The sequence below is a fragment of the Anguilla anguilla genome, chromosome 5 (genome assembly GCF_013347855.1).
Source record: "Anguilla anguilla isolate fAngAng1 chromosome 5, fAngAng1.pri, whole genome shotgun sequence".
NCBI classification, from domain to species: Eukaryota; Metazoa; Chordata; class Actinopteri; order Anguilliformes; family Anguillidae; genus Anguilla; species Anguilla anguilla.
The window spans coordinates 36,703,109-36,730,239 of NC_049205.1; the positions used below are offsets into that span (position 1 = coordinate 36,703,109).

Below are 27,131 nucleotides of genomic sequence, written 5' to 3' on the forward strand. Positions count from 1 at the left end.
ACAGGGTCAGGTCAGGTCATGTGCCACTGTAACTAAGCAACGTCAAGGAGGGGGGTGTTAGTGATATGCATTAGAAATTATTGCACCACGGACATTTATGGCGGTCCTTTAGGATCCTCTGGAAAGCTCTCAAATTGATTGCCTGTCCAATATCCCATATCCAAAATAAAACTCACTTCACCGCAGTATATTCTAGGGGTGTAAATTTGACAACTATAGGATATGATTTCAATTCTTGAAGCAACGGTTCAATATTTGGTTAAATATCACAGATTTTGATACAATACAATCAGATATAGTAAGAAACAACATATATACCTGCAACCAAAATGAGGATGACAATGCAAAAAAAAAGACTGATGTCACGTGGAACGGAAGGAAAAACTTCCGTTCAATGTGATGATGAGGAAACATAAACAGTGATTGATGTTGGCAGTGTTGCAAGAGGGCGAACTGCCATAACACTTTGGACATTTAAATTAATATTTTGCTATGATTCATAACAATACAAATTGATTTTTGCACATTGTATAGATTGGATCAGATTGTTGCCCTTTGAATTGATACATCGATCTAGATCAGTGAATCATTACACCCCCAGTATTTTCGCCCCCACACTGAAGCTGAGGCACAGTTGAAACAGAACTAAGATGAAGTAGTTGCATGATTCGGCCACCAAATGGCCATCAAATATGAATCCAGTCAACAGTGGTTTGTTCATGCTATTCTGCAAATGGCATTATTATAATTCACACAGGTTTTTCTTTCTCAGCAACCAGCTTTATTTTTTATACACACAAAGGAAACTCAGAAGATTTCTATAAGCGATAAGGAATGAGGTAGAGAGTCAAAAGTTAATGACTCAAAAGCAAAATACTATTCGGGACTTCTCTGGGTACCAAAGAAATAGTTATATGTGCCTTGCTTTTTTGTAAAGCATATAATACAAACAGGAAAATATTTCCAAAAAATCACCATCAAGCAGTGCAACGTGCATATTTGGAAATACAGAAAAGCTTTCTTAATGCTGATGCATAAAAATAGTCAAAATAACGAAAGAATGAGTCCATTTTTAACCCCAAAAAGCAGCATAGCTTTAAGCAATGCGAGCTGTTGTGTTACGTTTAGTGCGCAAGGTGAACAAACACCTTAACAGCATCCTGAGATGGTGGAAAAGGCCCAATTCTGTAACCACGGTGGTTTGAAGCTCCAACGAACACTGCAGAGTCGACTCTGGCTCTTCTCAGAACCACTGGGCATAAGGCAGGATACAGGAAGCGTTGAAGGACTCGAGCAATGATATCAAGCATACAGGGTAGACCAAAACAAATTTCCTTGAAGGAAAAGAAAAAAAAAAGGTTTCTTTCCAGCACTGATGCAGAGCGCAGCATTACACTGGCGGTATAAAGGGGAGGGGGGTTGGGCGTGGCTCGGACGCCTGACGCTTCACACCGAGTACTGCTTCGGCTGACTCTTGGCTGTCAGAGCCCTCTCCGTCTGGGCGATGGCATGGGCAGCCCTGCTGTTCAGGAGCTTGCACTCATGGAGAACGTCTGTGGAAGGAACGCAAGGAGTCAACTCAATAAGCCTGTTTCAGCTCGTCACCCGAAGTTCACCCTCTTCTCAATACAAATTAAAGATTATTTGCCTGAGCCCGATTATTAATTTAAACGTATACAAAAGTGCATTCATATATTTAATGCGGAAGGAATATAATGTAATTTAAAGCACCTTAATTAGTCCAATGTTATTAGGTTTATTGTGAGATAAAAATAAAGGCATTTCCCTTGGCGGGAAGAACACATACCACTGAACTGTTTATAGGCCTCATCGACGATAGCGCTATTTGATCGCTTTATGTCCCAATATCCGTCTTCAACCCAAGGCTTGCACTCAGGCACTTCTACTGTCTGTCCATTTCTAGCCATGCCTTCTGTGAATTAATAATAAATATGAAAATTATTACTATTTGTTTTCTTCAAAAACCATGATTGTCACACTGCATCCGGGCAACATTGTGCAGCTCAAGTGATTTTAGGGCAACTCTGTTGATCCATGAGAACTGGACAGATTTTGGTTGGTCGAGGTATATGGCGACAGTGCGAAGACGCCACCATGGTCTTTAATGGAATATGACTCAGCTTCTTCAAGAATTCTTTGGCATGAGTCATGTCACTCACAGATTTAAACACAGGAATCCCCTCTTTCCTTTACTTAAAAAATGATGTTATAGTTCATAGCTGAGCAGCCTTTAATTGTCCTAATAATTAATGTAATGTACCTACGAGTGTTTTGAGATAGTAATAATGTCTGTGCGTGGTAAAGATTTGACTATGGCAGTCATACAAAATTTAGTAATATCTTTGATGAAGATGCAGTAGCATTGAAATGCGCACACTTTTTTCCTTTTACACGATTATATCTGTATGACTGGATTATCAGGTAGAGGAAATTAAATTAAGTAACTAGCAAGCTATCTAACTTTGTTTTTGATGTTGGAAATTTAATAGAAGGCTTGATGACAAGCTGAGATGCCAGAAATCAATAGCTTGCGAATCTAAATAGCTAGCTACCCAGACAGTGGGTGTTGATACCCATTCTGATTCGCCCATTCTGAGGTTGGGTCGGTGATGTTCCAATCACTAGGCTTGATTAGTATTGGCTGATACATGTACAGCTGAATCACTCCAATCCTACCACTGTCCGATGTTTGGTCTGTGACATCAATGTCAGAATCTCTCTCATTTTCCACATAGTTCTCTACACTAACTGCTAGTGTGATCCATTTAATGGGCTGTCATAAATGAGGTGTATGAATGTTCATTTTAGAAGGAACATACCCTTTCCTCCAGCTGTCCTGTTCTGAAATATTTTTCATTTTCCCAGTCATAAATTTGGAAAAGTATACTTTTTTTTCTTATGGCTTAATTACATAAAAATATTGCATTAAGCCATAAGAACAATCTTCTTAACACTTTAAAAGTAAAAAATGTGATTTAAACATATATGTAATTGAACTACTTTCCAAACCTTTTATTGTGTCATCAATGTCTTTGCACAGTTGGTATAAATCGCTCCCTCGTCCAACCACTCTTTCACCTGAAACAAAGAATGAAGACTTGTTGCAGAGAGAGTATACAAGAGCCCACAATAGGTGGAGCTGAATGGGCAGGCCTTCCTGAATGGCAGTAGCATCAGGAATACTAGCATGTTCTGTCATTAAATGGCTCTATGACCTTGCTGATTTGAACCACAACACAACACTATGGTTCGAATCAGCAGGTTATTCAGACCACATGGTAGGTCCACCCATTCTGTAGTCCCCAAAGCCTGCCTATCGCATCTCTATACAAATGTGCTGTTGAAAAGCATGGCGCAAATAGCTAATTCTATGGTTATAAAGCCGGTGTGCTTAACCCTTGCCCCCAGAGGTCATCATCCAAGCAAAACATCCAGCACAGAGAGAGTGGTATTCATTTAATTGGCTCAATTAGGATCAGAATTGTTGCTAGCTCAGCTGGAACCCATGCACACAGGTTGGCTTCAATGAGGAGGAGGTTTGTCACTATTGTGCTCATTTTAGTTAAGGACCACCTTGCTCACCAATCATTAAAGGACTTATTCTGTTCAAACCTGCCATGCACGTAAGGAACAAAGTTTTGAGAATGGAATCCCCTCTGTTTTTACTGACACTCCATGGCGATCACATTTAGAGTGACCAGAACCTCAGGGATTGTGCTGCTACCTTATTTCATAGGCACACTGTCTTCCCGCTCTTCAATCTGCACACATCTCAATTCTTCCACCACGCGACACAAGAGGGCTCTGTCAACCACTTCAGGGAAACTTATTCAATTGAACCTTATTTATATTTCACAAGGCCACATTGCATGGCCAGCCAGTACAGCTCAACCAAGTCTTTTCCAAAATTGAATTGTGTTAAGGAACTGTTCTAGCGCCTGGATGGGCCCCCACAATTTGGTATTGAATATGGACCGTGCCGGTGCCAACTGGCCAGGAGCCACACAGGCCAATGCACAATTGGCTCCAGTGTTGCCTAGGGATCAAAGGGTTTCAGACCAGCAGGGGTCACTGGAGAATGTTATTGTGCAGCACTGACCCCTGCTGGTCAATCGGGTAACTGCAAGTTCCTCTGTTTGGCTACACACAAAGTGTCTTCCTCCAGGCCAGGCTCATATCAAGGCCATGAATTGTGAACTGTGAAGTGATGACAGAATCAATGCCCTACAGAACCAACAATACAGGCTACCAAGTTGCAGCATGAGTATGACTGGGCATTCCAAAATGGAGAGAAAGAGGGAAATATGATGCAATTCACATGACAGCAGTGCTATAAAGACTTATTTTTTCATACACAAATCTGTGTGTTCCCAGTGTTTATGATTGACATTAACACAGTTTACACCAAGTAAATCACAATGACATGGTAACACTCACCATCCAACACCTTGATGTTAGGGAACATTTCCAAGAGAACGTTTCTATATGCCGAGTTCTTACAAACTAAAAAGGGATATTAGAAAAAAGATATGAAAAATAGTTTTAATAATTTTATTTTAAACACAACACATTTCCTGACTAGTATAATGTGTAATGAAGAGGACCATACATACCTGGGTTGGTGTAGTTATACAAGTTGTCATTAAGGCGAATACTCTCCATGTTTCTCATAGGCTGAAGACAATGTAGGTTTTCTATACTGAAAACACCAATACAACAAAAAATACAACCCAGTCTTAAAATAACACTATTGCCTTTAAAGGTAGTCTTAAAGGACAGTATTCAAAAGCCTTAATGACACAAATTGTGATAAATTCCTTAAATACACTAAAGCACTGAAAGTCCCCTGTGGGGGCTCTACAAAGGACTGAATTCTAAATTCTGATAATACAGTATAATTCACTATGTCCAAGTCTTTCTATCAGAATCAGTCGGCTTATAATGTGGATCTGTGCCCCATGGAGAAAATGGTAGGTTTAAGGAACATTTGCAGTGCACTTAATTCTCCTGCTGTTTGAACCCAATTAAAAGCTACAGTGCAGGGAATAGCAACAGTAACCAAAAACAGCACATAGGAAGCAATGTTTACAGCTAGAGATAAGAGACAGAGGCTTCGTCAACACTGTTTAGCATAGAGCAAATGTTGTCAATCACTAACTTGATGGAAAAATTCTTTTTAATGGCTCTCGACTGCAAAATACTACATATTTCGGTTCAAATCAAATTACTAAATACAAGTGATTTCTCACAAAATTCATGAGGCACTGCTTCCTTCTCTAACTATCCAAAGGGTTGCTTGGGAAAATTCCGTTACCTGTTAATAAGGTTTCCAGCCACATTTAGATTCTGTAGGCTGTAACAGCTGCTAATGGCTTCTGCAATCAAGACAACATATGAAATTTCTGAAGACTGGTAAGTATGAATCCAATGTAAAAACTGCATAACAATAAAGGAATGTCACCATTTAGAACTATTACCATTAACAAATACAAAATGTAACCCTGAAAAGGTTTGCAAAGAATTTACTGCATATTAGAAAATTTCAAATATAAATTTTATCTTATGAATGGAATGATCCTTACCTAAACTGGTAATCCTATTAGCAGACAGATTGAGCGAGATAAGGAGGCGCAGGGAGGACAGAGGCGTTAGATTTGTGATGTTGTTCCCAGAAAGGTCTAATCTCTCCAGATTCATACACTCTCCCACACAGCCAAGATCATATATACCTGTAAAACAGCTTGGATATATAAGCATTCTGTATATCCAGGCATCTTCCCCACAATGTAAACACATAACTTTGATTCAAGAGAGGAATCTTACCAAGGCCTCTGAGTTTGAGAAACAAAATTGATTCCAGGTCGAACTCCCCCGTTCGAGACTTCAGCAGCTCGGCTGTAATTTTTGCAACTTCGGTTTCTGGAGGTGAGAGGGACAAGGGAATTTGACGCTGCACACAGGTATAGTATGCATCCACCTATCTGTTGCTTTGTCTTCAAAGTAACAGCAAGTAACAGCAAGCCCAGGCTCCCATGTGACTCAGCTGGTACAGTCTCTCACTTACAGTAGTCGCAAGTTTGAGCCTCAACCAAGACATTTAGCCACTTGTGAATTGGCTAGTTTTATTTGGGTTACTGCTTCATTAGTTCCTCCTAATGCAGCAGCAGGCAACCACAGGCCACCAGCTGATCTCAGTGAGAGATGCATCTCTCAGCTGATGAGTGATAATGCAAATGTGTGCTCTGTGGTGCAGAGAACAGGTACTGTTTCACTGGTAAGGGCATCAGGAGAATGTCTGCATTACTGAATGGGTTCAGGTCCAACAGCAGTAACTCAAGAGGCACATTTGGCAAGTCTCTCTCCAAATTGAGAAAATAATGTTGATCACCTAGTTATCCAAGGTATTCCTTTTTTAAATGTTAAAAAGTCTTTAAAAAGGCTTTTGTTAATAATGTTAAAAAGACAATTAGAGGACACACATAGAGGGTGGGGCAAAACCAGTTACCAACACCAGTAGCCTAATACATACGAGAGAAACACATACAAAAAAAACATTTGAAATTATACATGAAATTACAGTAGTTACAGAACAACTTCAAATAAAAGGTGGAAAATCCAGTACATCATTCAAACTTGGGAAAACAGTGCCTTTGAAAAAAAAAAAATCCAAAATGTTTCTCATTGTAGCAACTTCTTCAATCTACCAGCATCTCACACAGATTTGTCAATTATTTCAATGGCAATCACTTTGAGAAAAGTAGTATTATTTCCAAGGACTGCTTTATAGTGTTTGGCCACTGGATAATCCCCATTGCCCATTTTAATTTCATATTTGTGTTCTGAAACTCTCTCAGCCTGCCTTTTGTGCTTCCAACATTTTGTGCATTTTGAAGCTACAATAAGGACACTCCAGATGGTAAATCACAAATATTGTGTTGCAATTAACAATACAGTTGATTTTATTGATCCTCTTCCAACCCATTGACATCATAAAAAGTTTAGTAGATCGTATGGTTGAACAGTGATTATACTACCCACACCTAAATGTATGCCTACCTCTTGGTTGCCAGATTATGACAGAAGCAATCAAGCAATCCACTAGAGGCCATGAGAAATTACCTTAACCAATGACAAATAACTGGATGATGAAGAAATAATATATTAAACTTCCTTTTCTGCAAACACACTAAAATCTCTCTGTCACATGCCAGCGTGACACCGCTGGGAGGGAGATGCGGCAGTTCCAGGAGTGCACCGTCGGCTGCTGCATGGAGAGAGAGAGCCCACCCACACCAACACAAAACGAAAAAAATGAACACCTTCACCCTTCCCCCTCACGGGTTCCGGGAAAAAACAATAAACTAAAACAACCTAAAATAATAAAGACAAAAGAAAGCAAAACTGAGCAGCAGGTTTTCAGCTCACCGTTCACAGCTGGCCCACTTTTCAGCTAACCAGCTCCTCCTAATTTTCAGCGGCAGGTTAACTATCTTTTCGTGCTGGGACAAAATGAACCTCAAAAGCTTGATCTTTCGGTGTCTGCTCCCAGTCTGGGCCCTGAACTGCAGAGAGGAACACACCTTTAAGCACCTGGGCTGATTAATTAATGCAGCTCAGGTGCATGTGCTCTCTCCACCAGCCAGCGTTGCCAAGACCAATCCGGTTCACCGACCAGAAGGAATGCCACGCTCATTTTTACCTGCTCCTGAAAATCCATAAAAAGATGGATACCTCATCTGGAAACTGGATTATATCAGGGAAAAACTCTCTTACTGAACCATGCTGTATGTACACCTACTGCTTCATCAAATAGCTTTATCTTGGCCCTTTATTCAAGATATAGCACATTACAAACATCACTGAAAAAATGGAAAATGTCAAAGAGTGTCTTCTGGTCACAACAGATGTAGAATCCCTTTATACAAACATTACTGACCATTAACCATCGTCCATTACCATGGACCAAGACTAGGTGATAACATTACCGATACTAAATATATCCTCAATTTAGGCCTAATGGAATAGAATTTTTTTATTTTTTCGGATAAACTGTACACCTATAAAAAACACCTATAAAAACCTCAAATCGACTTTACATCACATTACATCATAGTGGGACCCAAATTTCTTTCATGGATTAAAATATTTAAAAGATCATTGTTGGTCTTCTACACACCACTACACAGTAAAATGTCCATTGTAAATTCAACTCCAACAGTGTTAATTCAAATTTTAACAGATAACATTTCTGGAATGTGGGACCAAATGTTATCTGTTAAGAGTTGAATTAACACTGTATATTTCACTGAGTATGTTCAGGAAAGGAGCCGACAAAAATACTCTGCTCAAGGGGACCGCTTCAACTCATATTGTTGATAAATAATGTCCCCTTTGGACATTTTCAAAGGCTTTGGAGGATCTGAGATAAAGAGTCTGATTTTGATAACCAAGTGCAGGATATAGAAAAATGGTTCTGTTCTCAAGGTTACAAGCCTCAAATTGTCAAACAAAAGCCAAACTACTAAACAAAAAATATATACTGAAAAACAAAAGAAAAACAGGGTTCCTGCAGTAGAGATATACAAATCAAGACAATAAAAAATTTATATTTTAATCTAAATCATTCAATTTTCACTCTAGGTGTGAGACTGAAAAGCACCCCAACAATTTTAGAAAAATTAATGCACAGCCACCTCCATGGGAAAAAGATAATCACATGGCTGGACCAGCAACCAGTACATTTAGGTAGCATGTGCGTTATCACTGTTCAACCCAACCAATTTATGATGCCAATGACAAAATGAGCAATTGTTTTCTTAACGGCAGCACCAAATTTGTCATTTATCATCTGGAGAGTCCTCGTGGTAGCTCCTCTCGGGAGAACAACGTGCAAGCTAATACTGGTATGTAGAGCATTAGAACTCAAATAATTAAAACAGGCAATGAGGATTATCCAAAGGCCAAACACTATGAAGCATCCACAGGAATAACCCAGCTTCTCTCAAAGTGATTGACATTAAGGCAATTGATAAATCAGCGAGAGATGGTGTGACATTTGAAGGCATGCAAACATTTTTGGATTTTTTCTTTAAAAGCCACAATTTCTCAGGGCTTGCATGATGAACTGGACTTTCTACCTTTCCTAAAAGAGGTTGTGTAACCACTGTCATTTCATGTATGATTTCATTTTTTACACCAATTTCTCCTTTCAATATTGGTGATAATGTTTTCCTGCCCTGCCCACTAAGTGTTTCCTCAAACTATCATTCCACCTTGGACTCATTTTATTTTTGACATTCTGAAAGATGAGTGTGTGTAATAAAGACATTTTCTTGAGCAGATATAAACATAATATCTAGGATATATACTTTACAATGTTGTAGCCATTTTAAGGTAAAATGGGGTAACCTATCTGGGATCGCAGGGTCAGGAGCTTAGAAGCGCCTCACTGTGTCCCTGTGTAGCTTTAACGGTTACTGTGGCAACCATATACTTTAATGTCAGAGTCAGTCTTAAAACGCTGGAATGGTAAATCAAAGGTTTTTTATTTTATGTTGACAGGATACGCTGGGCGTAAATCTGCGTCAAAATGACACCAAATTAATGTACTGATTTTTTTTTTCGTTTTTCTCTATTGGAGATTACCAAACCTACTCTGTGGATCGTTAATAATTTTGGCATCAACCGATCTTATTATCTAATGCCTTGTGATTACCACTGAACTAACTCACTGAAATAACACCTGACAATGTTCTAAAAGCCGCAACAATTTAGACACTGGTGTAGACTAACGAGCTACGCCGTTCCAGTGTGGAAGAGCACGTAAGAAACCTTATTTAACGCGCCACAAGTGTGGCGCTTTTGTGTAAAATCACGGCGAAATGAATCGAGAGCTATGAAAATAATCTCCGCGGTGATAAACCTAACATAGACTATTACAGATATTAAGACATATATTAGCTAACTAGGTTCAGCTGTAGCTCACGTAAAATGTTACGCGTTACCTAAATATTCATTAAACTTATTAACTTTGAGAGGTATGGTTAACTCTGGTTATCTAGGGAAATGGCTACGACAAAAATAATTCCCTAGGTGAAATCTATCGGTCTAACATTTAACACCTAGCAACGTTAGCTAGTTGGCTACCTGGTTTGCTAAAAATAATGTTACCCGTAGCTGCTACCTTGTTTCTTGTATGCATTGTTGTGAAGTCCTTGGGTCGTTATGAAATCTAACGAGAGATGGATAGCTCGTTTATTGAAGAGTTAGCCGGTTAAAATGTGTAGCCTAATTAGTTAACTGAGCAGTCATTTGTTTTACATCTTTCTGACGTTAACGTGAAAACCCCGCACTATCACTGGAATCATTGCAGAATCAATAAACCCTTCAACTAGCCATCAGCTGCGGAGATTCTAGAGAAGCAAACGTCATATACTAAGCTAGGCTGTAGTTCGAGCCCTGAATTCTTACCTTGGGCTTTGTCTCTTTTACCATCCATTATCCTGATCTTTATGGGTCTGATGGGTAGCTCTGTTTATTACGATACATTTAGCTGTACAACACTAATTATCTAGCTGGCTACCGAAGTCGCTATCTATGCCGCTAGCTAGCTGGCTATACACTGCAAAGGTTAATTTCTGAGTGGTCCTCGCCAGGCTAGTTAAATCGCGACGACAACTTGTTTGTTGTGGTCAGTTTAGGTAGTTCGTATGATGTCTGGCTATTGTGATTTTTTTTTTTAAATGCACGGGCGTAAACTAAACGCAGACGACATAAGTAACTATGATTTTGACCAGATCATATACCCGGAAGTGAGTTTTTCCATTTGATTTTTACTCCAGTTTTCCATTTGTGTGTGCTCGTTTGTTTTTAGGATATCGTCAGGGATACGGGTCATTTTAACGCCAAGCGCAATTCAGAAGGTACTACACTACAGGGCATCAAAACACGGCAAAGCGTGTAGGCTAGTCCTTAATTGTCTCCCGGTTACGAATATTTTTGTCATGAGCTGAAGAGACCGTGAAATGGCCTATCCTACCTGATTTTATTCATGATATACTGCGCACAGAATCACATATCCTATATCTTTTGTAGGCTATTGTTAATTTCAAAGTTTGCATTTTGAACCACTGTGTAATTTCTGACTCAGTAGTCGCTACTAATTCAACTTTAACTTGCATTTTTGTTTCATCCTCTAAATCCTCTAATGATTTCTTTTAGTAGCCTAGTAGAGCTAATAAGTCAACAGTTTAGCCTACTGCCAGCAGCTCCTTTACTGCCAAGTGAGAAAAAAAAAAAAGTTTTGGAAAAACTTGCATATAGGCCTATTATTATAACACTAAGCCACAACTTTGCTCGTTAGTACAATACATGGCCAAATGTATTTGGACACCTGACAGCCAACATCTCATCCAAAATTATGGGCATTAATATGGAGTTGGTCCATCATTTGCTGCTATAATAACCTCCACCCTTCTGGCTTTATACTAAATTGCTGCAGGGATTTGCTTCCATTCAGCCAGATGAGCATTAGTGAGGTCAGGCACTGATTGGGCGATTAGGCCTGACTCACAGTTAGCTTTCCAATTGATCCCAAAGGTGTTGAGGTCAGGGCTACATGCAGGCCAGTCAAGATCTTCCACACTGTTCTCGACAAAACCATTTCTATATGGACCTTGCTGTGTACCCAGGGTCATTGTCATGCTGAAACAGGAAAGTGCCTTCCCCAAACTGTTTGGGAAGCCAATAATCGTCTAAAATGTGATTGTATGCTGCATTAAAATTTGCCTTCACTGGAATTAAGGGGCCTAGCCTAAACCACAAAAAACAGCCCTAGACCAAGGGGTGTCCAGATACTTTTGTTCATAGAGTGTATCATTATTGGCATCAACCGATCTTATTATCTAATGCCTTGTGATTACCACTGAACTAACTCACTGAAATAACACCTGACAATGTTCTAAAAGCCGCAACAATTTAGACACTGGTGTAGACTAACGAGCTACGCCGTTCCAGTGTGGAAGAGCACGTAAGAAACCTTACGTGCTCTTCCACACTTGCTGTTCTGTAACTCTCTGTTCTTGTTGCTTATCTTCATGTGATGCAACTTTGATGTTGGCCTATGTTAAAGGAAGGCTTCGTAAACATTCATAAATCATCTGGTTCATCACAGCATTTGAACTAGACTACACATTGCGATTGATGTAAACCAGAGGTGAATTTAGGCAGTAATGATGAACTTGAAAATGAGTTTAGGTGAGAATCACAATTTATTGTTATTTTTAATTGTAATTAGGTATAGCTCCCAAAATCAAATTATGCAAATCAATGTTAGTTTTATGGTTGCAACAGCAATTTTGTCCATTATTTGCCATTATTTGTTTTTAAATGCATCTACTTTGAAGTGAGATTATCAATATAAAACCCTTCATGCACTGCAGTGTACTCCACATTAATTATGCAGCTTCAACTATAAGAATTCAAAAATAATTAATGATGATCATTATTTGGGGAATGTTATTCACTTTATTTTCTGTGCCTGAGGAAAGAATCATTTGGGCGCATCACTGATTGACCACCAGGGACACAATGTACAACATAGCTCAAATTAGAACTATTTAGATTGTGACTGGGAAAGATGTTGACTTATAGTCAGTGCATGAAATCCATAGCTACCCTGACTTTCGGTGTCACATTTAACATTGGAATGGAAATTCTGCTCTTAAAAAAGGCTAGCATTTGGTGTTATGCTTTAGCATTTTGCACAAAAACACATTTTGTCCAAAGTAAAATAAATAAAATTATTTATGTTAAATAAAATGTAAAAAAAAAAAACAATTATATTTGTGTCAATAAAATGGTTCAGAAAAAAAGGTATTTTGGTCAGAATATATTTACACTTGTTGGAAATCATTATTCCATTAACAAGAGCCCCGGGATCAGTAGAGGGCCCGTTCTGAACAACGTACGTGATTAAAAGTTCACTTTCATAAAATTTCACTCTCGCGGAACGAATCAAAGATCCACATTTAAACCACACCATGGTAATCTGGCCAAGGTATTATTTTGCTGGGAAAGGCATAATATGCGTCCCCTTGTGGCTGTGCAGAAGTCTCTCAGTACGACGGCATTGGACAGCAGTCAGTGCTGAAACGATGTTCGTGCCGACGGCTTCGTAGTGAATTACGCTTTGGAATCATTTTTTAGGAAATCGCTTTCACGTATTTTTTTGTATTTAATGTTTTGGAACGGGCTCCTGTATCATCATCACCGCAGCTTCAAACAGAACATTTTCAAACATTGGCAATATTTTATTTTTCGTCTATGTAGTACGGTTTTAAAGAAACCCTAAACCCTCCAAACAGATCCTGGATGTTTCTCGAGAAGTAGTGAAATTCAATGCCGGCGGGTTTTTCCCTCTCTCTTTTCCGATCGCACTGTATATATATGCCCTAAATGCCTAGAATAAAGAGGACGTCCAACACTTCGAATGTGATGCATTTGTCAAAGAGTAAGATTATTCGATTAACATGGGCAATAAGCAAACGATATTTACTGATGAACAGCTAGACGCCTATCAGGTAAGATTATAAGTGTTTCTTTTTTATTTGTTGTTTGTTAATTGGCTTTTGAAATCGTCCGGTGCCTGATGCCAGCACACAAAGTGATTTCGGTTAGCCTCGTTATTATGTAATATTTTAACTCGGGCACATGGGCCCACCATTTAGACCGCTTAGCTGAGAAATTGCTGATTATACGATTTACTTTGGACTTTAGCACTAGGCTGTTAATTTTACAGTTTGTTGCATTTTACAGACAAGTATTGTCCAGATAGTATTCAAGCTCATATAGCTCATTTATTTGTTCTAATAGGTCATTCCATTTTTCTCCATTTGCTCTTCATGATGTATTTCGCGCAAACTAGATGCATTGCTTATCTTTATAATTTTATGGATATAAAATGCAGAGGCGCCTTATATGAAACAGCGCAATGTAGTCGCTATCTTTTACAAAAAACACCTACAGAATTAACATTGAAAAGTAATTTGGGAACAAGGCAAACGTATTTTGTTGCTTTCTACTGATGGAAACCTTTTTATTCGTGGACAGTTCATGGAAGCAAATTTGAAGGATAGGCCTACGTAAACGCAAGTATTTGACCAAATTAATGAATACAAACACCAAAGTTGAAGTTCTAATTCAATGGGATACGTAAAATGTGATGTATTTGATTTGCTTCGCTCAAAAAAGGAGCATATGCATGAACCTCAGCATTTAAATATCACAGAACGCTCAGTTCTAAATTAACAAATGTAAATTCACCAATGAATGTTCAGTAGGTTATTATATTGTAGCCCGCGTCAAACCGAAGCTATATGTCAAACAACTTACAAGCACTTTCAGGTTCTGATCGCACATTAAGTCCTCGCAGTGTGCGTGCGGTGGGGTTGCATCGGAAGTACAGTGGAAGACATGCAGCAGATAGAATTTGAATGAACAGAAAAGGAAGCTACCACCATCTGGTAGCTTTGCGCGAACTCATTGTATGACTCACTATGCGCTCATTTTCCCGAATCTAAAAAGACGAGTGGATGAATACTGGTCGATTCATGGCATTCAACTCTCCCATTCTTGTCGGCGAAAAGCAACAGACAGGAAGGAAGGGTACCGTTCCTGGAGGAATTTTCCCGGTCAAATAATCTTTGAAATAATTGAAAACATGAATAAATAACAAGGCGGCTTGCGTGCCTTGGTATCTTTGAAGTGACGTTAGCTTTTATGCATTAAAGGATTAAGAAGTTATCTATTCCGTTGAAGGTGCGTTTGGGTACTAGATGTTTCTCAGCTTTACTTTCTAGTATCGGTGAACAACAGCAACAGACAACGATGACTGCTACGGACAAGAGTGCACTGCAGTGTTTTCCTTATCCAGCCATATGTACACGAGGCCGGCGGATGCCTGAAGCATGGGGATATTGCGTAAGGTGTAAAGCGCTGCCTTTGAAAAAGGAACTCCGCGTGGAACTCCTGTGTTGTGTATCATTTTCTGTATGGCCTACGACTTTGCTTGTTTGTTCGGCCGCAATTTGTTGGCTAGCACATGGTCACATAACAGTATATTTATTTGGCAGACGCTTTTATCCAAAGCGACGTACAATACGTGCATAATGGTGGATATTTAGTAACAGTAATCACAATTTAGTATACTTTACACGCCTTTTCTGAGACCTACTGTACTTTTTTGGTTGTTGGCGCATCCTCATACGTACGTATACTGTCTGGTGGATTGTGGTTGTGATTTTCAGTCTGAATTCTGTAACAAATGAATTCTGAACACTGAAAGCAGTCAGTTTAAACATGATCAGAAATTGTATCCATTCAAAATACCCAAATTAATGATAAAAGCAATGGTTTAAGTTTTCAGGATGTGAATGAAAAGGACAAACTGCTTTTCAGGATATGTGAAACTCTATCAGTCCTCATTACCTCAATTGGCTTAAAAAGATCATATTACGTTCATCAGGATCAAAAAACACCAGCTGTGGGTTACGAGACAAATTCGATTTTTACAAAAAAAAGTGTTGTTTCTAACTTTTAAAACTTGCACACTGAATATTAAGAATGCCTATGGATCTCATAGTTTTGTTCAGACTGCTATAAAGAAAGTAAGCCTTGAGTCTTGAGAAGGCCGACTCCTTCCTGCATTGACCTGTGAGAAGACCCCGCTTTTGTTCCCTGGTAACAGTAGTCGTGTCACGGTGTGTGCTGAAGACACTCTGTCTTCCCCTACTCAGGTTTTTCTGAGTGATTCGGTGAAACTTGATAACGGAAGGCAAGCGAGGCTAATGTCTCCCGTGTGAAACAGTACCCTCCAAAGATACCCTGCTCCGTTTCTTTGGTTACTGGCAATGTTGAATTCAATTCAAAGTTAAAAAAGTTCCCCAATGACACAAAAGATTTTAGCGACAAGAAAGCAAATATTGTGAGCTATGTGTTATGTCTGCTGTGTAGTAATAGCACAAAATACAGGAGGGGAATGAGTCTTTGGTTGACTTGGAGTTGTTCTGCTCCAGCTGTGCCACATGCTGAGCGTAACCGTGCACCTGGAGCACAGGAGTTTACTGTAGTGCAGGGAAGCATGGAACAGCTGTGTGGCTGTTCCCCTCTCTTCCTTTTCACGCTCCAGGACCCCTGGCACAGTTGGAACTGGCAGGAACCCAATCTAAACCATGGAGCGCATTGTTGCACTAATTGTTACACCTCAGCTGGATACACAACACAGGATCAGGCATGCTGTGTCTACATATTTAACATTTATGTAGGCCCTTTTCAAAATATTTCCACACTGCATGCACAACATAGTAAATGCATGTTATTACAAAAGTAGATACACAAAAACTGGTTATGTAATCTACTGAAATTACATTTTGCAATACTAGATATACAGTGTTAAACTAAAAGATTGAGGATTAAAATGTGTGTATATCTGTATAGTACTTGTGATTCTGGTTGTCTGTCAATACATTAAGCCCGGAGACGAAGTGTTGCCAATGTTCCTCAACAGTAGATCAAGAATTTCTCATTAACAGTTACTGGCAATCAATTATATCTAAATGTATATGAACTGGGGATGCAAGATAATATAGGGGCTGTATCAAGTCAGCTGATAATACTGTAGCTTAAAGGGAACTTATTGGCATCAGCCGGATGCTAGGGTTTTGCCTGATATGATGGACAGATACGATGGGCAACATACATGCGGGACAGATTTGATGCACTGCTGATTTAAGTGAAAATGTCAAAATGCTAAAGTAGGCTATATTGTAAAGCCTTTATCCAAAGCGCTTTACAAATGATGCCTCGCATTCACCAGAGCAATTAGGGGTTAGGTGTCTTGCTCAGGGACACTTCGACATGCCCAGGGCGGGAGATCGAACCGGCAACCCTCTGACTGCCAGACAACCGCTCTTACCTCCTGAGCTATGTCGCCCCTAAAATATAATACACAATGACCCAGGGGTCACTTTCACATGGGGGTCACTTCTATCTGAAGAGGGTAGAGATCTTCGGGGATACAGTGCTGCAAGTGCTTAGAGATGTGTGAGTAGGATCCTGAGGCTCTTGTCTGGCATGACTGAAGCAATAGAAACCTCTGGAATGTCGGCGCTGTCTCGGCCGGCTCCGCCCACCCACCGTGGCCAGATGAAGTTCCCTCTTCCTCACCTTGCTCGCCACTGAGCAACAGGCGTTGACACCCGAGGAGAGCGCCGTCAACACCTCTGTGAAATCTGAGCCCCTGAGGAGATGCGGCCGGGGTTGAGTGACTCACAGACTTCTGGGAAAGGGGCCTCTCATGTGACGTGTGTGCGAAGCCTGTGGAAATGAACCGTCCCCATCCTTCTGCCTCTCCTGGCATGTTTAATTTCAGGTGGTGTTGTGATCCGAAGTCTGTGCTTGTAAGGTTGAAGGTTGTGAGTCCAATATCAGGCAAGGGCACAGTGGTTTCATCCTTGAGCCAAATACTCAACTTGCAGTGCCCCAGTGAAATATCTAACTATTATAGTTTGCAAATTGTGTGTGGAATTTGATAATAGATTTTTATTTAGTGTGCACAATTTTTTATTTTTATTTAAAAAATAAATTTTAAAAACAAAATTGTGGTTATTCAATAACAGAGTTCCATTTTCAGTTTAACACTTGAAGTATTACATAGTTCTGAAAAACATTAAATATGTCTTTTATAAAGTTCTTATTTTATTTTAGAGTTAATTTGATTTCAAAGCAATTCATTCCACTTTCTTTTCTCCTCACAGGACTGCACTTTTTTCACACGCAAAGAAATCCTTCGGTGAGTGACACTTCTTTCTGCCATTGTAACCACCTTTTTCTGTTCAATCCTGACCCTGGATGATCAGTAAGCACACATAACAGTGAGTGAGCATGTCAGGGATTTTCCTAAACAAGAGAACCCCCTCACTCTTCTCTTGTTACATAAGCAACCAGTTATCTATTGTGCTCATTCTGGGTCAAATTGACCTGCCTTAAAATTTTAGGAGAAGATAAATTACACTGCCTAAATCAGTATAAATTTGGTTCTTGTTTTGTGATTCTTTTTGTTGTTTCATTTGTATATGAAGTGTGCACTACACACACAGACATTATTAATAAGCTGGTCAGTTCATTCTGCCAATCTGCCTGTTTAAATAAGGTAGTCCTTAATTTACGTCTTAATAATAAACCCCAAAGACAATCAAAGCCTAGAATCAAGTCTAGATACTGAAAGCACTTATACCTGCACTAAAGAAGCAGTTGAACACACGACTAAAGAGAAGGGCTGTGTATAAAAAGTGCTGTTCTTTCTACATGGTGAAACCAAAATGTATAACATACCCTTTAATAAAAGCTGAGAATCTGCACTTCTCACCCTAACCCTAACCCTAACCCTAACCACATGTGCATTGTTTGATTGCATGTCAAAAATTGTGGAGTGCAGAGTCAAATTAAGAAAAAATATGTCTTTGTCCCAAACATTATGGAGCTCCCTGTATATCATAAGGTATGCAATATATCATAATATCTTCTTGAGTAATAGTAATAGTAATGTGTCAAGATATGTCACAATCATTTTTATATGTCAGCAGTGAGAAGCAATATGCCATATATAAACTTTAAATCAGAGATAACGCTAAGTAATCAAAAGCACAATGTCTTTTTGAGCATAAATTGTATATTATGAATAACATATTCTACAAAAGACATATGTCTATTTTTCTTCTATGATATATGTTACTATCCCTTGCATTTTCTGTCAATGCTTTGCTTTGCGTGAATTGAATGGATAGCCAAGTGATTTCCTTAAAACTCTCATATGGAATGTATGCGGTGTTCCGATATGAACTGTCTCAGAAGTTTAAGGCTCTTTTCTCCACAGGCCATTTATGTGACTCTGGTATCATGTCAGATCTCTCTTGTTCCTTCCTAATATGCTTTGTAAATACAGATAGGTTCCACAGCCAAAGAACTGGCACCTAGCATTTGAAGGCCTTTGATTTAAGCTGCCTCCTGATGAACAAGAAATGGCCTTTTTGAGGATAAGTGAATGTTTTACGTGCTGTGAAAATCGGTTAGTTGAACGTGTCGTTTACACGGGTGAGCAATTATTCAGTGGACCCAATGGAACATTAGGGCAATGTATGTCCGCATCATAACTGAATCAATGTTGAGGCTACAGAAGTACAGAGCCACCATTTACCCCATGTTATTATTCACGTGTACAGCTGGGCATTTAATGATGCAGCTCACTTTAAGTACCTTACTTCATGGTAGGACAGCAGTGCCTCAGACAGGCAATTAAACCTGCTATCGTCCGGTTAAGATTCCAGTTTCCCAACCATTCAAACTCACTCTTCTTTGAATTAATTTAGTGTGTTAGTATCAACCAGTTAACAGGCTTAACAGATGGGACTCTGCTCTGATGGTGCTAATAAACATACATTAGGTGATTATGGTGTAGAAACAGCTGGTCTGAATGTAACCCTGGGGATGGGAAGAGTCCACCGTTTTCTGTTTTCCAGCATTTGAGAAAAGGACTGTTTTTGGTGGCTTTGGATGGATACATTAATGAGATAATTAATATATTCTGTCCTAATGGGTGCTGAAACCCTCTGCTTATTCTTCATCAATGAGCCGTTACTAACTTTTATCTTCGGCATCCAGCGAGAGTACAGAGCCGCCATGAGTGTTTTTCATTATTCTGGGAATTATATCCGTCCGTACGGCCGCTGTCCTAGCCCAGTGCCGCCATAAATTAAGTTTATCAGGTCATGGGAAGGCTCAACATGGGGTCCTTCATTTCACAAAGCCCTGAAGCAAGGTGAATTTGTCTCTCTTCCTCCAGCTTTCTCTCTCTCTCTCTTCCTCCCTCTCTTTTTCCTCCCTGCAGGGCTGCTGCCCACATTTCACAGTAGCATAATCCAGATACAGTATCAAATCTGTGGGTCCTAAATTTTTGCATATTAAATAATTTATGGTTATTAATGTAAAGACACAAATGTACATTTTAATAGTGAGTGGATGGTAGGGTATGCATAATTTGAAATGTTACACACAGTTCATTTGAATATCGAGGCCTGCCAAAATTTTGTCTGACTTCAATTAAAGCTGGTCTATGTGTTGACAATATTTAGTATTGAGAGGTATTAGCAAAAGGAGGAAGTGTCACTAAATAATGTGAAATAAAAATATTATCAGGTTTAGGGATTGAAGTTCATTGCATGTTGTCTGTATTTTACAGTAATTTTTATTATCACATATTATCACATAATCTGTTTACATAAAACAGTACTATACACAGAGATTTCACATTTCCCCCTTTTAAAATACATGAATACTTTCCATTGCCACTATATTCGCTGAGAGAAGATAAGAGGCTATCACAGAGGTGGTAGCAGAGGAAACAAAATAAAACCCAAAGCATTTATTACACATATACACATACTGATTTTGCCATGGATAGAAATTGCACCCACCAAGTCATTATTTGTACACTACTATTTTTTATTGTGAATTGAATTTAGAATCAGGACATTGACTAGGACACTGTGTCCTTGAAAAGGGTTTTTAAACTGAACGGTATCAGTAAAACATACAGTTGTCTCAAGTGGTAATAATTTAGGAAAGGTATAAGCTGCCTTATAAAAAAAAAAAGATATTTCAGGGTGCAACTCTTTTCAGAGACAGAATTTTCCTTGAAGATACACCTTCCTGAAGGGGCAGATAAGGATTATGGGAGAATTCGGCAATCTCTGCTGCTTCAGAGCCAGGCAGATTGTTTAGCCCGTAAATAACATCCCCGCCTTCTCTTGGAATATCGTATCCTCTCCAAACTAGCCATAGCCTGCCGAGATCATGGCACGCTGCAGTTTCCTGAATGTCGTTTCCTGCCCATTGATTTTGCTTTCTGTGCTCTCTCTTTAGCAAAGGTGATCGTCACACATGGGCAGAGACATAGAAGATACTACATGATATTCTAAAGGGAGAAATACACCAAGGGGGTTGATCTGACCCAACAACCTTGGTCAGTCATGGGGGAATAGAGATCATAATTAAGATAGCAGCACATAGCAGCTTGCTGTGCCGAATGTAACTGACACATTGAGGGGTTAAAACATATGCTACAGGCGTAAGTTTGTGTAACAGCCAAAAAGACAAGAAAAGGCCTGAGCATAAATGACAAGGAACAGGCTGTGATATCCGATAAAGATGAATGATGTAGGCTGGCTCTGTCATCACCATCAGTTGCTAGTTCTTTATTCTCTTGTCAGAAAGGTGAGGATTCATTGAAATATATTTAATATTCCAAACACGACAGTTTTAACCGTCAACATCCTCGTTTGACGTCTGGCACTCTCAATACCGAACACAAGTGCATCAACAGTTAAAACACCTCACTTATCCAACATGTAAAATATGTTTATTTGATTTAATTTGGTAATTATTATCAACAATATAAATTATCAGTTAAATCGCCAAATTTATTGGCAGAGCAAACAGTAGGATCAAACTTTATCAAAATGTACAACTCACAACCAGATGAAAATTAAGAAATGTATTAAGTTACAACACATTCACGTATGATCTAAAGATGAGGTTTAACTACCTTAAAACAATTAACAGATGTTACAGACATGGGCAGTCACACAAGAATTGAATGAAAGAAGATACCAAACCACAGCTTATTTGTCCAAAAATAATTCAAAATTTAAAAACCAAAAGACAGCAGAATATTCCAGAAGAATCAGAGATGAAATGTAGAATCCCAGACCTAGATGCAAGACTCAGATTCCAATTAACTGATGCAAAACTTATTTTTTCCAAGTTTCCCAAACTGACTAACTAAAAGAAAGCTGCATATTTTATGTAGACACACACTGACACACCTCCTCTGACACACACTCACACACACACATAGACCCACACTCACTCACAGACACACATTCACATCTCCAATGGCCACCCCCCAGTTCCTGCTCTGTCTTATCTCCAGACTATGCTGGCCGAGTGCTTTGAAGCTTCCTATGGCTGAGAATGGCCAAATGGTGAATTACATGTCTCGCGCTCTAGAATAAAAACATGAACAAGAGCAATGCAATGTGTCTATTAATTTGTTTTTGTAAACTTCTGTGACACAATATTAAATGGCCAAAGTTGTGCTACAAATGCAAGAATGCAAAGAAGTGAGAGTGGTTGAAGATCTCATAAGTGTTTTTGAGTCCCCCAAAAATCAAGGATGCATACATAGTATCGGGGATGGGGAGACTATCAGGATAGAGTGCTGCTGCCTGTTTTGTGGTGTTCACGCAACTGCATGTCACAATCACGCATTGCATGACAAATACAGTGTTTTCTGTCCTTGTATTACTGAAAGTGCAGTCTCCATGGAAAGAACAAGAACATTCTTCACAAGAACTCAAGTCCTAACTTGACATTCTTGGTATTGAGAAACACCCAATATATTTGAGCTGTTCTTCCATGTTTATATCTGCTAGCATTATACAAAGCCATAATATGATTGATTGGTGTAAAAAGTCAGCGTCAAACTAGGTTAAAGTTCAAACGATTTGAACCTTGAGCATCATGACTTGGTCTTAAGAGAACAACAAAATAAAGTTGCGTTCATATTTTAAAAAGTTAAAAAGTCAAAGTTTAAAAACTTATTTTTGTGTCCCTTTTCCAGGTTACATGGACGATATCACGAACTAGCTCCACATTTAGTACCGATGGACTACACTGAAGAGCCGGACGTCAAATTGCCCTTAGCCCTTATAGTCAACATGCCGGAGCTGAAAGTGAGTCTGGGTTTTATTACAGAGAATACAAATGTTTCAATGCTTTTGCAAAGCTGAGTAAACTATGCATATGCATGGGCTAATGACAAAGCCCACTTACAGAACTGAGCAATAAGCACCTGTGCTGACTGAACCATTTGGGAGCAGCGTCTCTGTGATGTAAATATTATGGAACTTGTGAGTACAGCCATAGTGTTCAAATCAAGCGGCCAAGACCGGGCTTTGTTTCTGAAGTTCACTTCCTGGTCTTGTTGAGAGACGTTGATCGCTAGCACTTGAGTGGCTGGCTCCTGTATAGGTGTTTCTGTCACCAATTTCAACGTAAGTCAATGATGCCTATACTGTCAAAATAGGAAGTCAATAATATTTCCCACAAGAATATGCAATCGCAATAGGTGTTTTTTCTTCATCTAACGTCTCCCCATGTGCTGATTTATGATGTGTCCTTTGGACAATATATTTTGTGGACCAATGAGGTACAATTTGCATCCCTGCATAGTCCCTTCATGCCACTCAAGGGAGAGGGAGATCTTAAGCGCTCAGTCTCTGGCTCCAGTTTATACAACGTGGCTACACGAAAACTGCATTTCCGTGGTTTCAAAACATTTTTTACAAGCCCATGAAACATCAGTGGGTGTTGTCGCAGCCATTTTTTCCTACAGTCTATGGTTCAAACATGCTGGGCCACAATTCCCAGCTATGTTTACACAGCTCTATTCACAGTGACATTTCTAGGGTAAAGGATTATGAAGGAACTGTAACAATTTTACCTCATCTTTCCTCCTTTTTCATTTTCCTTCCCTATTTGGAATTTCCATTTGTGCCTATTGAGTCACTGCTATGCCACCCAGACCCACACACCAGAAGCACTGAAGCGTAAGCACTTCTCTCATGTATTTGCCTGTGGTCCACCCGACAGTGCACGCCCTATAGTACATACCCTACACTACAAACAGTACTACAGCAGAGATAACTCTGATAAAAGACCGGCATACCTCTCCCTAATGACAACTGTGGTCTGTCGCACAGGGTCATTAGGTTCACAAGGTCATAGGGTCACAAGTCCACAAGGTCACCACATGTTAAGAGTATTTCTGGTGTATCTCTGCTCTCAAAGACCTCCCTCATCTTTATGTCTTGCCTGGATTTCCTGATGTGTAGTTTACCAGACTGACCTACCTCCTCTCAGACTCAAAAATAAAGTCAGTGATACTGTTTCCCGCAGGAAAACCCCTTCAGAAACCGGATTGTGGAGGCCTTCTCTGAGGACGGCCTGGGGAACCTCAGCTTTAATGACTTTGTGGACATGTTTTCTGTGCTCAGTGAAATGGCACCCAGAGAACTGAAAGCCATCTATGCTTTCAAAATATATGGTAAGTTTTTTTGGGGGGATTTATTTTTATAAGGGGAGTAGTATTGACTGAAATTATTTGGTGATCTGAATTTAATTTTGAAGTGCATTGAGATTCAGGTGCACACAAAAATGCCCGCTGGCCTCATACGGTATTTGCAATAATTATAGTTATTATTGCTAATGCTTTTAAGCTGTGATACACTAATTTCCATGGATGGCAGATTTCAACACAGACAACTACCTCTGCAAAGAGGATCTGGAGAAGACCTTGAACAAGTTGACAAGGGAGGAACTGACAGCTGAAGAGGTGAACCTGGTGTGCGAAAAGGCCATCGAGGAGGCAGACCTGGACGGCGACAACAAGCTCTCCTTTGCCGATTTTGAGAACATGATTTCACGAGCACCTGACTTCCTAAGGTAGCTATATGACCAAAGGTGAAAAAACAGAAAATCACCATCCACGTGTTAGATGTCCTCAGCACTCATGTATCATCACACATATTCATATTTTCATTCTTATCAAGCAAGCCCAACAATTTTGATCTCACATTCTTCTCTCAGAAAATGACAACATGAAACTTAAAAATACACCTTCTGGCCAAACAGGATCAGGATTTACATGCCTATGGTATAGATGTTTAAGGAATTAACTTCAGTTAGTTGTACATATGCTAATGCAGGAGTTTCTACGCAGAACAGCCAGGCAGTCGTCCAGTAGACAGTAAATAGCATTACACGCTCTTACATTTGGCTTTTAACAGGAAAAAACATTAAAAAACTCCAGCAAGCAAATAGCGCATAGTCAACACTATTTTATAGGAAACCATTCCATTTGTCATAGTGTTGTAAAGTTCTTATTTGAAAGCACAAACTAGGCTGACACAGCTCGATACTAAGTTGCAATGCTGAAGGGTTGCTTTTTCCAGGGGATGATACTCCTCATGAATGTGTCCATCACACAAGATAGCTCCTGATAAAATAAATAAAATTAAACTAATGCACTCATTGCCTGCCCATGTGTGTGTATACATATACTGTGTTGTCTGGGCTGTAGTTTTGCCACAGAGTGTTTTTTTATTTGGCAGCAACTCATTGGGCACCAGGTTTACAGGGAGCAGAACTTGATACAGATATCTTTCCATCTTGCAGAGGTGATAAAATAGTGAAAAATTGCCTTTTCATTACCGCTTAGGCAAAATGGAGCTCCCGCAATCCTTTGCACCCTGCCTCTGTCCAAGCGATGTCATCAGCAATGGCTCCAAGGAGCAAATGGAAATTACCAGGAAACAATTAACATAAGAACTCTGAGAATTAGCAAGAACATGCCTACAGTTTAATGGCGGTATTAGCGCTGAGCTGGGATCATTATGATCCGCTTCTTGGAACACGGACACATTTCTCCTGGCAAAATTTGGCACGTAAATCATCATGGCCAGCAAGGTCTGTCCCAGGGGGCCTGAGTGGCACATAATGCCTCCAAATGAAAAAGGCAAGAATCACATGAAAGGCCTATTGGGCATCAATCTGCCAAGATCTCATATAATAGAATGGCAGGAGAGAGAGAGAGCGAGAAAGCGAGAGAGAGAGAGAGAGAGAGAGAGAGAGAGCGAGAGAGGGTGAAGCAGAGTGATTACGAGCGTATGGCCGATCCACCAAGATATGTCCTCCTTTCACTCTCTCCTGCAGGATCTTTAGAGTAAATCACAACCCTGCAGGTTCCTTTGTCGTTGTTAGCCTCTCACAGTCATGACGTGCCGTTCATCTTTCACTGATGCAGAAAGAGAAACAAAATTCTCATTGTCACAGGGGTAAAAATGTCTTTCTGAAAAAATGCCAAGGAGACATGATCTCCCTCTGTTCTCACATTGTTCTGGGTCACAGTGATGTGTGTGTGCATGTGTGTGTGGGTGTGTGTGTGCATGTCCGTGTGTGTGTGTTGTTTCTTACACTCTGTATTTGTGATTTCAGCACCTTCCACATACGAATCTGACCTTGTTCACCCTGAAGGACATGTGCACATGATGACCATTCACGTGAACAGGTTATCTTCTACTTCACTGGGACCATGGGCTGACCACGCTCTTCCTGACCAGCGACCGCGTGAAGCACTATTTCCAAAACCAGGAAAAATTGTCTGGGCTTTTATCAAAATTTCTTAGAGGAAAGCACAGGCCTTTGTGCCATTTTCATCTTTAATCCAGAGGACTAAGCAAACGAGCGCATGGTTTCCCCCCTCCCCCTCCCCATACAATATCACAGCTCCTCAGGCTGCTGACCAGTTAGCAGGAATGCGCCTTTGTTTTCAAAGGAAAAAAAAGGAAAAAGGTACAAAAGAACTGCGTTTAATTGGATACCTCCTGTTGGCACAGTGTTGTGTCTCCGGATTTTTTCAGCGGCTTCTGACCTACAGCCTCAGGGCTTTTTCTTATGACAGACCTTTTTAACATGTCTCCGATGCACACCTGAAATATGTGACAGATGTGCTCACGTGTCAAGGAATTGAGGAAGAGAATTTAGGGCAAAAAAGCACAGCTTTTTTTGCTACCAAGGAGGTGAAGGCAGATTTATTTTCTATCAGCTATGCAATCTTTCTCTATTACAGTGCATGAACGCAAACTGTTAATGGCAAATTTGCTTCGTGTGTTGTTTTAATTCCACTACTGGAGCATGACGACAATCATATCTTCCTAAATTTTCTCCAGTTTAAAGAAGGGCTTTTTTATTTTTTGACCTTCCTCAATCTCTGTCCTATCCAATGTCTGCCCGAAGTTTGATCAGGCTTTAATACCTGTTTTCCTGTTTTTGACTTTGGATGTTAGTGTCAATTACCCCAGATTTTTTTTGTCAGCTGTTTGACATGATAAAAAAAACATTTGGGCTACAATTTCAATAAATGTTATTTTCTGTTG

At 39.7% G+C, this 27,131-nt stretch overlaps 2 protein-coding genes across 7 annotated transcripts; one reads left to right on the forward strand and one right to left on the reverse strand.

The window, feature by feature from the left end:
- Positions 1-572: 572 nt before the first annotated feature.
- Positions 573-10,948, reverse strand: LOC118226902 (leucine-rich repeat-containing protein 61-like). Of its 2 annotated transcripts, none has more exons than XM_035416888.1 (9): positions 7,447-7,564; positions 5,845-5,940; positions 5,604-5,750; positions 5,336-5,396; positions 4,635-4,720; positions 4,459-4,524; positions 3,031-3,099; positions 1,808-1,933; positions 573-1,553 (listed from the first exon to the last, which is right to left on the reverse strand). In XM_035416888.1, exons 3-9 carry the CDS (start codon positions 5,716-5,718, stop codon positions 1,447-1,449), a joined length of 630 nt encoding a protein of 209 aa, XP_035272779.1. In that variant the 5' UTR covers positions 5,719-5,750; positions 5,845-5,940; positions 7,447-7,564; the 3' UTR covers positions 573-1,446. The 2 variants fall into 2 exon arrangements, with proteins under 2 accessions (XP_035272779.1, XP_035272778.1); XM_035416887.1 differs by lacking the exon at positions 7,447-7,564 and adding an exon at positions 10,492-10,948 and having other exon boundaries at positions 574-1,553.
- LOC118226903 (calcium and integrin-binding family member 2-like) lies at positions 9,519-27,131 on the forward strand. 5 transcript variants are annotated; one of them, XM_035416890.1, is made up of 6 exons: positions 9,519-9,549; positions 17,835-17,869; positions 22,757-22,868; positions 24,094-24,241; positions 24,444-24,639; positions 26,191-27,131. In XM_035416890.1, exons 1-6 carry the CDS (start codon positions 9,547-9,549, stop codon positions 26,210-26,212), a joined length of 516 nt encoding a protein of 171 aa, XP_035272781.1. In that variant the 5' UTR covers positions 9,519-9,546; the 3' UTR covers positions 26,213-27,131. The 5 variants fall into 5 exon arrangements, with proteins under 5 accessions (XP_035272781.1, XP_035272783.1, XP_035272782.1 ...); XM_035416892.1 differs by lacking the exon at positions 9,519-9,549 and adding an exon at positions 9,838-9,843; XM_035416891.1 differs by lacking the exon at positions 9,519-9,549 and adding an exon at positions 11,908-12,049.

Coding starts and splice junctions, on each gene's coding strand:
- LOC118226902 (XM_035416887.1), bottom strand. CDS start 10,519: ATGGATGGTAAAAGAGACAAAGCCCAAG. Junction 1,934..3,030: donor CATTGATGACACAATAAAAG/GTTTGGAAAGTA, acceptor ATTAATTCACAG/AAGGCATGGCTAGAAATGGA. Junction 1,554..1,807: donor GGCCTATAAACAGTTCAGTG/GTATGTGTTCTT, acceptor TTCCTTCCACAG/ACGTTCTCCATGAGTGCAAG.
- LOC118226903 (XM_035416889.1), top strand. CDS start 13,551: ATGGGCAATAAGCAAACGATATTTACTGATGAACAGCTAGACGCCTAT. Junction 17,870..22,756: donor ACACGCAAAGAAATCCTTCG/GTGAGTGACACT, acceptor TCCCTTTTCCAG/GTTACATGGACGATATCACG. Junction 24,242..24,443: donor CTATGCTTTCAAAATATATG/GTAAGTTTTTTT, acceptor CATGGATGGCAG/ATTTCAACACAGACAACTAC.